General features: G+C 43.8%; 1 protein-coding gene across 1 annotated transcript in view; it reads right to left on the bottom strand.

Moving 5' to 3' along the window:
- Positions 1–3047: 3047 nt before the first annotated feature.
- LOC134367179 (G-protein coupled receptor 143-like) overlaps positions 3048–13363 on the bottom strand; it is a 30964-nt gene continuing 20648 nt past the window's right edge. The window contains exon 7 of the mRNA XM_063083828.1: positions 3048–3142. Coding sequence (XP_062939898.1) covers positions 3048–3142 — 95 coding nt within the window. The remainder of the gene's footprint in view (positions 3143–13363) is intronic.

Here is a 13363-nt window from a genome sequence, read left to right as displayed (position 1 = left end):
TTTTCCGCCCACTAGTGGGTGTATTGAGGACATGCTGTGCAGCTGCTCTGTGACACCCCCATTTCCTTTTCATCCAGCTGGATTGCTACCTTGCCTCTGGCCCCATCAATGCCCTACTCAAGAGCATTTGCTAGAATGAACAAGAAAAACTTAGAAACTATACAAATACATGGAAATTAAACAACACCCTCCTAAACAACCAATGGGTTAATGAATAAATTAAAAGGGAAATTAAAAAGCTTTTTGACACAAATGAGAATGAAAACACATCATACCAAAACCTATGGGACACAGCAAAAGCAGTTTGGAGAGGAAAGTTGACAGCACTAAATGCCTTTATAGAAAAAGAAAGTTTTCTAATAAACAACCTAAAGGCAATAGAGAAAGAACAACAAATTAAACCCAAAATCGGCAGAAGGAAAGAAGTTATTAAGCTCAGAGTAGAAATAAATGAAATAGAAATTTAAACAATTGAAAAGGTCAATGAAACGAAGAGTTGGTTTTTCCAAAAGATAAACAAACTTGGCCAAACTTTAGCCAGATTAACCAAGAAAAAAAGGGAAGATTCAAATAAATAAAATGAGAAATGAAAAAGGACACATTATAGGTGATGCCACAAAAATTCAAAGGATCATAAGGGTCTATTATGAATATGCCCACAAATATGATAACAGAAGAAATGGATAAATTCCTGAAGAAATACAATTATGAAGAAATAGAAAATCTGAACAGAGCAAAAACAAGTGAGGAAATGGAATCAGTTATAAAAAATCTTCCATTAAAAGGAAGTCCAGGACCTGATGGCTTCACTGCTGAATTCTACCAAGCTTTTGAAGAAGAGTTGATACCACTTATCTTCAGATTATTCTGGACATTGAGGAGGAATACTTCCGAACTCATTTTATGAAGCCAGCATTACTCTGATCGAAAACCAGACATGGACACACACAAAAAAGAAAATTGTAGGCAAATATCTCTGATAAACATACATGCAAAAATTCTCAACAAGACACTGGTAAACCGAATTCAACAGCACTTTAATATGATCATTCACTGCGATCACTTGGGACTTATCCCAGGGATCCAAGGATGTATCAATAAATTCAACAACCATGTTAACAGAAATAAAGACAAAAATCATATGATCACTTCAATTGATGCAGCAAAAGCATTTGACAAAATTCAATATCCTTTTGTGATAAAAACTCTTAATAAACTAGGTATTGAAGGCATGTACTGCAATACAATAAAGGTCATATATGACAGAACCACAGCTAACATCATACTGAATGGGGAAAACCTGAGAGTTTTCCCTCTTTGATCAGGAACTAGACAAGGGTACCCACTTTCACCTCTATTCAACATAGTACTGGAAGTCCTAGCCAGAGCAATTAGCAAGAGAGAGAAGAAAAGTCATCCGAATTGGAAAGGAAGAAGTCAAACTGTCCCTTGTTTGCAAACAAGATGATCTTATATGTTGAAAACCCTAAGGACTCCACCAAAAAAACCGTTACAAAATTAGTATTCCTATATACTAATAGTGAACTATCTGAAAAGGAAATCAAGAAAACAATTCCTCTAATGATAATTACAAAAATATTTACATACCGAGGAAAAAACTTAACCAAGGAAGTGAAAGACTTCTACAATAAAAAGTATAAAACTTTGTAGAGAGAAATTGAAGGGGACATAAACATATGGAAAGATATTTGATGTTCATGGATTGGAAGAATGAATATAGTTTAATGGCTATTCTACCCAAAGTGATCTATAGATTTAATGAAATCCCTATCAAAATGCCAATGACGTCCTTCGCTGAAATAGAAAAACAATCTTAAAATTCATATGGAATCCAAAAACGACCCCAAATAGCCAAAGAGATCCTGAAAAAAATGAACAAAGCTGGAGTCATCACACTACCTGACATCAAATTATACTATGAAGCTAAAGTAGCCATAACTGCATGGTACTGGCATGAAAGCAGACACATGGACCAATGGAACAGAACAGAGAACCCAGAAATAAATTCCTTCACCTCCAGCCAGTTGATCTTTGGCAAAGGTAAACATATTGGGGGGAAGATATTCTTTTCAGTAAATGGTGCTGGGAAACTGGACACCACATGCAGCAGAATGAGACTAGACCCCTACCTCTCACTACATACAAAAATCAATTCAAAATGGATTAAAGATTTAAATGTAAAACCCGAAGCTATGAAACTGTTAGAAGAAAACATAGGGGAAACAATCCACGATATGGGGTTTGGCAAGGATTTTTAAAATAAGACTTTAGAAGCACAATTAATGAAACCAAAAGTAGATGAGTGGAATTACGTGAAAGTAAAAAGATTTTGCACATCAAAGGAAACTTGACAGAGTAAGAGACAACCTACAGAACGGAAGAAAATATTTGCAAACTTTACATCTGAGAAGAGGATAATATCAAGCATATGTAAGGAACTTAAACAACTCAACAGCAAAAAAAACAAATGGCTCAATTGAGAAGTGGGCAAAGGATCTTAATACACACTTCTCAAAAGAAGATATACGAATGGCCAACAGGCATATTTTATACAACATATGTATGTATCAAAATATCAGATTGTACCCCCATAAGTATGTACAATTACAATGTGTTCATTAAAATTTTAAAAACAACAGCATTTGCTAGAGGTGTTGTTCAGACAGAATCCAAGTCTGGCTGGGAGTTCAGCCTCAATTACTTTATTATTTAACTTCTTTCCCGAGGACTCGGATCTTGCACGTACATTACGACCAGCCTCAGAGAAACTCTAGTAGCAACTAAGAGTCTAGAGAAGTGACTGAATAGTCTAGAAGGGACGCTCCTGCACTCGCAGGTGCACACGCATGGACCACTGCTCCTATCATCAAGAGGAGCCTCGGGAAGAAGCTCTCACGTGATGACAGTGAGGTCTGGAGGATGCGACAGCTTGGCAGCACGGGGATGGGAAGATGAGAACATGATTCTAAAGAATGAAAAGTGCAGAGTCTGAGGAATGTGGGGGCTGGTCGCCTGTCAAGTCCCCTTCATAGGTCTCCACGTGTTTGGGGAGCAGAGTCCAAATCATTTGCATTGCGGGACCCACTTGTAGTATGGATTTCAATGGTGCTGGCATCAGAACCTGGCGAGAAAAAGAGAAGAGATTGTGATGGTGTCTGTGTCCGTTTCCGAAAATGGACAGAGCTGTAGCATTCGTGTTGTCTGAAAAAAAGAAGAAAAGGTATAGCATACATTTCATCAACATTGTATGACATCATTACATGATGACATCATTGTATGATGTCATTACAAAAGATAAAACAAATCCCCCAGAATCATGTCGGGCAATTGATAAGTGGGTGGTGTGTGGATGGATGCTGCAGGAAACCACAACTACTGACCCAGGAGGTTCTGGAGCCATGACACGTGCACTGTCTGACGGAGGAGCAATGGGCAGGTGCAGCTCCGGCAGGGGATGCAAACTCAGGCAGCAGCGCCCTCACGCTTGCCTGCCTACCTGCGCTCAGTTCCAAGAGGTGCCCAGAGGGAGGGACCAGCACCTTCTGTACGACTAAGCCTCCTCCCCATTGTCTTGTCACGGTTCATGCCACATGGTTTCAGCAAGCAGCTCCTCTATGCCAGCACCTACCTCAACCCATGGAAAACGTTTCCCTCTTTCAAAGCCCAATTGCATACACAATAGTACATGCCTGCTAAATCTCTCCCAAATTGGGCTTCTTGGTTCTGATCACAAACTGGGACCATGATATGTGATTATAAAGTGACCCACGATGGCGTTTGTAATACCTAAATTGATATATCCAAATATACTCAACGTTATTCGGCTTCAACTTCATGAAACATCTGAGGGGACACTTTTTCTCAGGCCTGGGTTTCAAGAGAATGTGTGCTTCCGTGCACACTTGGTATGTTTTCTTGTGGACAATTAAGAATCTTGGAACAGATCACATTTTCTCCTTCACTTCCCGTCTAGGGAGCTCAGAACCAAACTAACAGCCCATTTTAAATAAGCACATGGTGCTAATTCTACCTGGCTTTATTCTGATTTCATCGTGATTCTCCTTTGGGCCTCCTTATTAATCTATTTTCCCCTTTCCCCTGTCCTTTCTCCAGAACATGAGCTGGCTTACAAAAAGCAGTGCAACACCATGAGGAATAAAATATTGCGTGCCAGTCGGTAGTGTGAAAGCACACATCACTCTCCTCAAATGAGTGATCCTGCAGGTCTGTTTAATCATTCCCACACAGCTTCCTTCAGAACCTGTGAGATCCTTTGCAACAAATGTCAGAATTATTCTCTCAGTCCACAAATATCCAGGAGTGCCTGCTCTCTGCCAGCCCATAGGCTGTGCACGGGGAATACACAGATGGAAGACACAAAGAAGGGTGGCCTTTTCACCGATGCAGGCGGGACAAATGACTGCCCTTCACAAGAGCTCCAAGTCCCTCCATCTCTGGGCCCTGCTGGCAATGACAGCCTCCCCGTGCATCCCTCAGGCACACTGGCCTCCCTGTTTTCCACACTGCAAGCTTGGTCCTGCCACAGGACCTTTGCTCTTCCCTTTTTCTGCCTGTAGAGCTCTTCTCCAGATTTCCTCATGGCCCCTTCCTGCTCTTCATTTAGGTTCAATGTCAGCTCATCTTGGGGAGACTTCTGGGACACCCTAACTAAGTCCACTCTCTGACCCCACTCCCTGATTTGCTTTTCTTCATAGCACTGCTCACTATCTGAATCGAATATTATATTATTACTTGTGCTTTTTATTCTCTGTCTCTGCCACTAGAATGTCTCAGTGAGCAGGGAATTTGTCTGTCTTCATCGCCCTAGTATCACTAATGCCTAAGACCACATCTGTCACATAGAAGGTGCTCAATAAGTGAGTCGAATGGACAAACACAGGTAAGTGCCCTGACATCCACTGGAGGTAGCGCTGTGCCCTGCAGCACTAAGACCAATGAGTATAAGGAGGGGCATGAACAAGTGCGATTTTACAAGAGACACATGTAGAGTCCGAGAGGACACGTAAGGAAAAAACAAAAGAACATTAGCGTTACATGGAAAGGAGAAGGTGGTAAATTGTGGTAATTGGAGAGGTGTGCTTGGAAAAGACTAGCAAAGTCTGAGCTACAGAAACAGGCGACAATATTACCAAGAAGGCAAGTATGACACTACCGTGTCCCCTGACATGCACATAGACATTGTGGCCTGTGTGGCACTTCACAGACTTGATTCTAGCAGGGTCACCCACTGTTCATGAGAACATCCTGTGCTCATGGGAACTCGTGCAATTTCTTCGGTTCTTTTCCCAAAGACTCTGGACGGGGGTGTCACATGGTGGCTTGTGATCAAGCTCTGGGCTGAGGATACTCCCCCATGACCCCACACTTTGGGACATGCTCTGGGTCCTGTGGCTTTGAAGAGCTCCCGGTCCTTTCATCCTCCCCCTGGGGCTCCATGGAAAAGAAAGTTTATGCATAGCAACTTTCTTGAAGCAAATGCTGCTGGAACAGGGCTGCCTAATCCCAGCCCTGCCTGTGCTGAGTTGGATGGGTGCTTTCCAGCAGGCCTGCTCTTAAAGGTCTCCTCGAAGAGAATATGCTGGCTGAGCAAGTCTCTGAGAAGATAATTCAACAAGGCTGTTGGGGAATGTTGACTAATTTCCTATGGGTGCTATGTCTATGACTATCTAAGGAACATCCCTGCAGGAAATGCAGGCTCCAGTAACATCATGGTGCCCAAGGGCCAACCCCTTCCACTGGTCCCCTTGAATGAGCCATGCAAGTCCAGGCAGATTTTGGGGAGCCCCATGTAGAACTGAGATTTGAATGTATATTGGATATCTCCTGTGCCCTCATCTGCCTTTCTTGGATCCCTTGAAATTATTGAAGGCCTAGAACTGGAACCCTCAACCACTGGACACCGAGCATGAGCCACAGAAAACCTGACACCTGGGCGTGACTCCACTTCAAGGCGTTAAATATAATCTGGCCAGCTCAACAGAGTCCAAGGTCCTGGGGTATGTTTTCTTCTGCACTCTCCTAGCAGCTACAATTCATGTGGCTAGTGGGTGTTACTTTCAGGGAGAGATGAAGTGAGAACAGATTGCTGTGAGGGTAAAGCTGATTTCCCAGAACCCAAGCCCAAGAGACTCCACCTAACACGGGCTGATTGTGTGGAGGAGTGGGATAATGTTCAGTTCTTGAGAAGGGCCTCAGGGCACTACTTAGAGGATAGGCCACTGAAAAAAATCTTCACATGCACAGTGCTGGGTAAGGAGCCTACAAGTGAGACACAGGAGAATGATAGGAGATACAAGAGAAAAGGATTAGTGGAAGGCAAAAGGAATTGTGGGACACTCAAGGTAATGTGAGAATAACAAGGAATTTGGGGAGAGACAAAGATTTATGCTGAAAATGGACAGTTGTGTGGGGAAAAGAATTGTGGGAGAGGCAGGGAATTATGGGAGAAACAAATTTGGGGAGAGAACAAAAAACTGTGAAAAAGACAGGATTATGTTCAAGAATGTAGAGTTATAGAAATGACAGGAAATTGTGTAAAGAGGAGGGAATTTGGGGAGAGAATCAGATTTTGGATGAGAATTATGGTAGAGAAATTAGAAATGTAGGAGAAACCAAATTGTAGGGGAGACAGAATGTGGTTGAGAATTATAAAAGAAAACAGATTTGTGAGAAAGGAAGAGTGAATTGTGAGAGAAAGCAATGAATCGTGGGAAAGAAGAAATTGTGAGAGACATGGTACTGTGGGAAAAACAAGGAATTGTGGGTGAGAACAGAATTGTGGGAAAGATAGATTGTAGGCAAAAACAAAGAACTGTGGGAGACACAAGGCATGGTGGGAAAGAATGGTGAGAGAATCTGAGATATGGGAATTGTGGGAATGAAGGGAAATTGTGGGAGAGAAGCAATTATGGCAGAGAAGAGTATAGTCAGGTGACAAAATTATAGGAGATAACAAAGAATTATAGGAAAAAAGATTTATGAGAAAAAGTGGAGAATGGGTAATTGTGGAAAAATCCCTGCAAACTGTGGGAAAGAGGAATTCTGACAGAAATATGGAATTGTGGGAGAAACCAGAAATTATGACAGAACTAATGGGAACTGTGGGAAACACAGGTATTGTAGGGGAAACAAGAAATGGTAGGAGACACTTGTGGTCAAGATGGTGGAATAGACAGTCCCCAGCATCACCCTTTCCCACGATCAACCAATTTACAACGAGTAAAAAGGATTGACTGCCAATCTGGGGCCACTAGAGCTCAGGGGAACAAGAGAGACCTACAGAGTTCATGAAGGCAGGAGAAGCCATGATGAGAGAAAGGACCACTCTGACCATTTTGAGACCCGGCCATTTCAGGGCTGGTGAGCACACGAAGCAAGATCTGGCAAAAGCCATAGCTGTGCCCTTCATATGAAGTTGTTTGGAGACTGTAGGGGACAAGAGGGCCTTGGTGACCCCAGGCCAGCAAGACCAGTGACGAGATTCCTGTGGACCCACATAGGAGTGAGGGGCCAAAGACAACTGAATAAAGGAGCCACTCAGAGGCTGGTGAGTCATCACAGGGAACCAGGGCATGTCCCATCCCATGGGAAATGCTTGGAGTATGGGCAGTGGATGTGACGGGCCCACTGGGGGAACACTGGGGCACAGCATGGACAGCTGATCTGCCCCCCAATCAGCACAAGACCACTCACTGTAGACTAGTCTGGAATATAGAACTGCAGTGGGTGTAGTTCACTGAAAAGACTCAGGCCCAGACCGGAGTTTCCACACAACCCAGGTGTACCAGACCTCACAAGACCCAGAAGTGCTTACAAGGTCAACAATTAAAACCTGAGCTGCACAAAAAGCCTTTGCCAGAGAATTGACAGCAAAGCAGCAATTTAGCTCAACCACAGGGCTCAAGAGCTGGTTTCCTTAGGAAGTCCCCCCATTTTATAAGTAAGCAAAGGACAACAAATCAGTTCCAGTGCTCAGAACAGCGAATAATCCAACACAGAACTGAAAGAGAAAACAAAAAACCCACAGATCTGAGACAAAGTTTTGATATTAACCACTAAAGGCCTAACACCACCAAAGAACACCTATAAAACCTAGAAGGAGAGGAAGCCTCCCAGGCTCCCAAGCCAGGGTTCAGGGAAGGCCAAGAGCCTCAGCCATGCCCCCAGCTCAACGACTGCATACAGCCCAGCAATGACCACCAGGCTGCTGCCAGAGGCACCCCAAGCTCCCAAGCCCATGCAGTGGGGGGCCAAGGGCCTTAGCCACACCCCCAACATCTGCACCCAGCCAAGTGATTACCACTTAGCCACCGCTGGAAACGCTCCAGGCTCCCAAGCATGGTCGTGGGGGTCCAAGGGCCTCAGCCACATCCCACTGACATCTGCAGCCAACCAACAATGACCACCGAGCCACCACCGGAAGCACCACAAGCTCCCAAACCAGGGCGGTAGGGGGACCAAGAGCCTCAGCCATTTCCCCTGGATGTTCCCATGTAACCCAGCAACAACCACTCAGCAGCTACCAGAAGCACCCCAGGCTCCTGAGCAGGGGTTGGGAGGGCTGGGGCCCCAGCCATGCCACACAGCATCCGCATCCTGCCCAGCAATAAAAAAGACACGACTGGAAGTCCCCTGGGCTCCCCTGCTTGAATGAATGGGGTGCCATGGGCCTCAAACACACCCCTCCTCCTCCTTTCTCCTCCCACCTTATCCTCTCCCCCTCTCCGCTCCCTATAAATATAATATTTATTCTTTAATAATAATAAAAATGTTTAAATAAATATATTTTAAAAAGTGGAATTGTAGGAAAAACAGAAAATGCAAGACATTATGATAGAGACAGAACATTATGGAGAAAACAGGAATTGAGGGAGACACTAACAAGGCATTAAAGGCAAGACGGGAAATTGTAGTAGAGACAAAACCGTGGGAGATGAGGACATAGAATTGTAGCACAAGGGAATTATAGCAGAGACAGAATATAGTAAAGCTCCAAGGATTAAAGATGAAAACAGATTTGTGAGAGAATTAAATAAAGGAGAATAGTGCGGGAAACTGGAATTGTCAGAAAGAGGAAATAGTAACAGAAATATAGAATTGTACGGAATAGTAACAGAAATATAGAATTGTGGGAGACAAGGCATAGTGGGAGAGGCAATTCAGGGATACAATAAAGGATTATAGAAAAGAGCAGATGTATGGGAAAGAGAAGGGTTGTGGGAGAAACAAGGAATGGTGAGAAACACAAGGTGCTGGGAAAAGAATTGTGGGAGAAACAAAGGTTTTTGGGAAAGAACAGGAAATGTGGGAGAGGGAGGGAAATAGGAGATACACAATGATGATGGAAGACAGAGTCTTGCAGCCTAAAACACAAAACAGATTTATAGATGAAAACAGACTACTGAGGAAAAAAAGAGAAAAGTAAGGGAAAACAATTGTCAGAAAGTGGAAATTGTAACAGAAATATGGAAATGTATAGAAAATGGAATTATGGAAGAGACAGAATACTGGGAGAACAAAGGATTATGGGAGAGAAGAAAGACATGGAATAGTCAAGGATTGTGGGTGAAACAAGGAATTGTGGGTGGGAGCAGAGCTTTATGGGAGGGACTAAATGGTGGGAATGACAAGGATTGTGGGAGAAACAGGAAACGGTGGGAGACAGAAGGGTTGGGACGACAGGAATTGTGGGAGAAACAAAGTGTTATGGGAAAGAACAGGAATTGTGGGAGAGGCAGGGAATTGTGAGACGTAAGTCATGATTGTGGAGAACACAGTGTTGCTAGACAAAGCCATCAGAGGGGACACAGAATGTGGGAGAGCACAGAGAATGGCAGATGAAAACTGATATTGGAGGAGAAAAAGAGAACAGTATGGGAAAACGGAAGTGTCAGAGAGTGGAAATTGTAACAGAAATGTAGAATCGAGGGCAAAACGGATTTGTGGGAGACAGAGGATTCTGGGAAAACAACAGAGTATGGGAGAGAAGAGAGACTTACGGGAGAGGCAAGGATCGTGGGAGAAAAGAGGAACCGTTGGAGAGAAGAGACTTATGGGCGAGAAAGAATTGTAGGGAAAAGGATTCTGGGAGGAACAGGAACAAAGAGGGACAAACGTTGCTGGGAAGAGAGGAATTGTGGGAGAAGCAGTGTGTTATGGGAAAGAACAGGAATTGTGGGACAGGCAGGGAATCTAGGGAAGGAAGCAATTGCAGAGAATGGAGAATGGCAGGTGAAATGGGACTGGGGGGGGGCGGGAATGGTAGAGAACAAAGGAGGAGAAAATGTGGATTTGTGTGGACGTCCCCCGAAGGGAGACTGGTGGGGGAAGTCAAGGAATTGAGGGAAAGAGGGAATTGTGAGAGAAATACAAACCCACTTCAGAAAGCTTTTGGCAGAATAGAGTTAAAATATAATTCTAACCTTTCCGTGAACTTCTTGACTCACCTCTCACAGTCGTGTGGGGGAAATGGAATTAGGAATGAGCGAGAGTTGTGGGACAGCAGAACACAGAAGAGACATGGAACTGTGGGAGATACAAGCAGGTGTGGGAGTGACGCCACATGTGGGAAACACGGGGATGGTGAGAGAAATGGAACCGTGAAAGGAGAGACGCAGACCCCGACGGAAGACGGTGGGGTAGGTGTCGTGGGAGAGACACGGCGACGCCCCACACTTGCCTGCCAGGCTCCCTACTCTGCAGGGACCAGGCCTCCCGAGTGGGTGCAGGTCCCCAGTGTGCCATTCAAGCCTCGCCTGTGCCCACCCCAGCAAGGCCTCAGCCCCCGCCTCACCCCTGTGGGATGTCGTGCCCCCAGTGCCACCCAGGGCCCGCCCATGGGCTCCCTTCCCAGGGGGTCGGGGACACCCGAAGGGGCTGCGAGAAGTGAACTGCGGCTTCAGATGGCGCACAGAAGGCGATGCATTAAATCACTTATCTCATTGCCATGAACTGGGCTGGTCCTTCGAGCAAGCAGGAATATCTCTTTACTTAAACTTTCACTGGCCTTTCATTGGCCACCGGGTGACGTCCACCCTCTTGAGCAGAACCTGTAAAAACCCTTCATCGTGTGGTCCCAACCTGCCTCTCCAGCTTCCCACAAGCCCTCCACAACCTTCCACACTGTGGCCATTTGCAAACAAGACGCAGACTTCCTGCTCTACGTCTCCCCTAGATTGTCTCTGTCCCACAACACCCAGCCTGCACATCGCCACCTCCAGAAACTCCCCCAGTACTCCAAAACCCAAGACAGTTCCTTTAACACTTCACAGATTTCTAAAAAATAAAAGTATTGTCCTTACTTATCTGTGAGTTTGATACATTATACTTCTCAAGGACACACCCATCCTGGCTAAAATGGTGCTGGCCCTATAGCAGATGCTCAATGAATATTTAAGATCAAATTGCGTTAACTTGTGCCAAGTGCCCAGTTAAGTGTGAAAGAACACACCAGATATTTCATAAGGCTCAGTGTGAGCCCCTTGGTCTTGGAATGAAACCTACAGAAGCAGAATGTTAAGGGCACGATGAGCAAGTCAAGCTTCATCTGGGCAGTTTACATACGAGAAGCCTACCCACAGCTAAGTTTCCTCTGTATCTGCTTAGGTACCAATGATCAGGTTTAGTCAAAAGGAAAAGAGTTCTAGTAAGAGGTTGACCTTGACTTTATGCACGGAAGTAGCATCATACACACATTTAACTTACTCAAATCTAATTCTATTTAGCAAACGGTCAGGTAGGTAGTGGAGGGGAGGAGAGGTGAGAATTTCCATAGTCCCAGGGATCCTGCTGCCTGGCTTCTCCACACGGTTAGCCTGTGCCCACAGGCAGGGAGGGAAGCAAACTTCAAACATTTCTGCAAGTTGGTAAAGCCCCTGGCAAGAAAATTTGAATGACATTTGAATTTCCCCCACCATTGACAGGCAAGTGGCCCCAGAGACATACTGACCAGGGAATTTAGAAGGAATCCTAAAATTGTCACCAGATAATACAATGGTGATGACAGCCACGACTCAGATGTGGATGTACTTATAAATGTGCTGAAGTGTCCTAAGCAGCAAAACATCTAAATTATTTAATTTACAAACAAAATCCCTCTTAATTCTTTTTAGATTGATGTATGCAAATTCCTGCAATGGGTTACCATACAAAATGGTGATGACTGTATATTATGGACGATCTTAAAATATTCCAAGAGGGGTTAGATGAAAACTGAACGCCCTGACTGCCACCCCAGTAGCATGTCCACTTTATACTTTTGCAGAAATTGTTTGTTGTTAACACTACAAACTTACTCTGGCTTCAAAAAAAAAAAAAAAAAAAATCTCCCCAAAGCCTTACTCAACACATGTTAGCTAAAAATACATCACTATGGGCTCTAAACTGGTAGCTGGCATTTTTACAGAAATTCTTTCCACAATCAGAAATACTAATTGTACTGATTTTCTCAAAAGGCTTTCCTTACGTGCTTTGTTTTTCCTCCGAGGAGTTCTCAAACTGGTATTTCTCTGGATTATTCAATTCTTACAAAAGAATAACTTAAAGATTTTAAAATATTTTTTCTTCAATTGTAAACTGCAATATCCTTGAGGGAAAGTTTACATATGTCTAGTACCTATACCCAACACACTTCCTAATACAGGACCTGGTGGAGTTTTGAGTGGTTATCAGTAGTTATTAAAAGAACAAACAATGGGTATATCCATACAATTGAATATTATTCAGCCATAAAAAGAATGAAGTTCTGCTACAACATGGCTGAATTTGGAAAATGCAATGCTAAGTAAAAAAAGCCAGACAGAGAAGAACAGATACATTATGCCACATATATGATACATCCGGAATAGGCACATCCATAGGGACAGAAAATAGGTTAGGGGTCAGCAGGGACTGGGGGTTGAGAGGAACAGGGCTTGTCTGCTAAAGAGTGCAAGTTTCTTTTTGGAGTGAAGAAAATGTTCTGGATTTAGATAGTAGACATGGTTGCACAGCCTTGTGATAGACTTAAAGCCACTAAAGTGTACATTCCAAAAGGGTGAATTTTATGGTATGTGGATTATATCTCAACTTTTTAAAAAAGCAAAGGAAGGAGGAATGAGCAGCCTGTGATTAGAACCCCTATACCTTAGTTGTTCTCTGCAGCTGAAAAACCAGAGATCCCTAACTTCCCATAAAGAAGGGAAAATGCCACTGTGGAACGTCCCACTTCACCAGGTAGCAGTGTCACTATCTAAACTCAGTCTTTTAAGATGTTTACTTCTTCTGTTATTTTCCAAAATATAGACTGACTAAACAAATGGCGTTCAAATTTCAAAGGTAAACT

The sequence above is a fragment of the Cynocephalus volans genome, chromosome X (genome assembly GCF_027409185.1).
Source record: "Cynocephalus volans isolate mCynVol1 chromosome X, mCynVol1.pri, whole genome shotgun sequence".
NCBI classification, from domain to species: domain Eukaryota; kingdom Metazoa; phylum Chordata; class Mammalia; order Dermoptera; family Cynocephalidae; genus Cynocephalus; species Cynocephalus volans.
The sequence above is the reverse complement of the archived record's forward strand: the minus strand, read 5'-3'. Positions and strand labels throughout refer to the sequence as shown.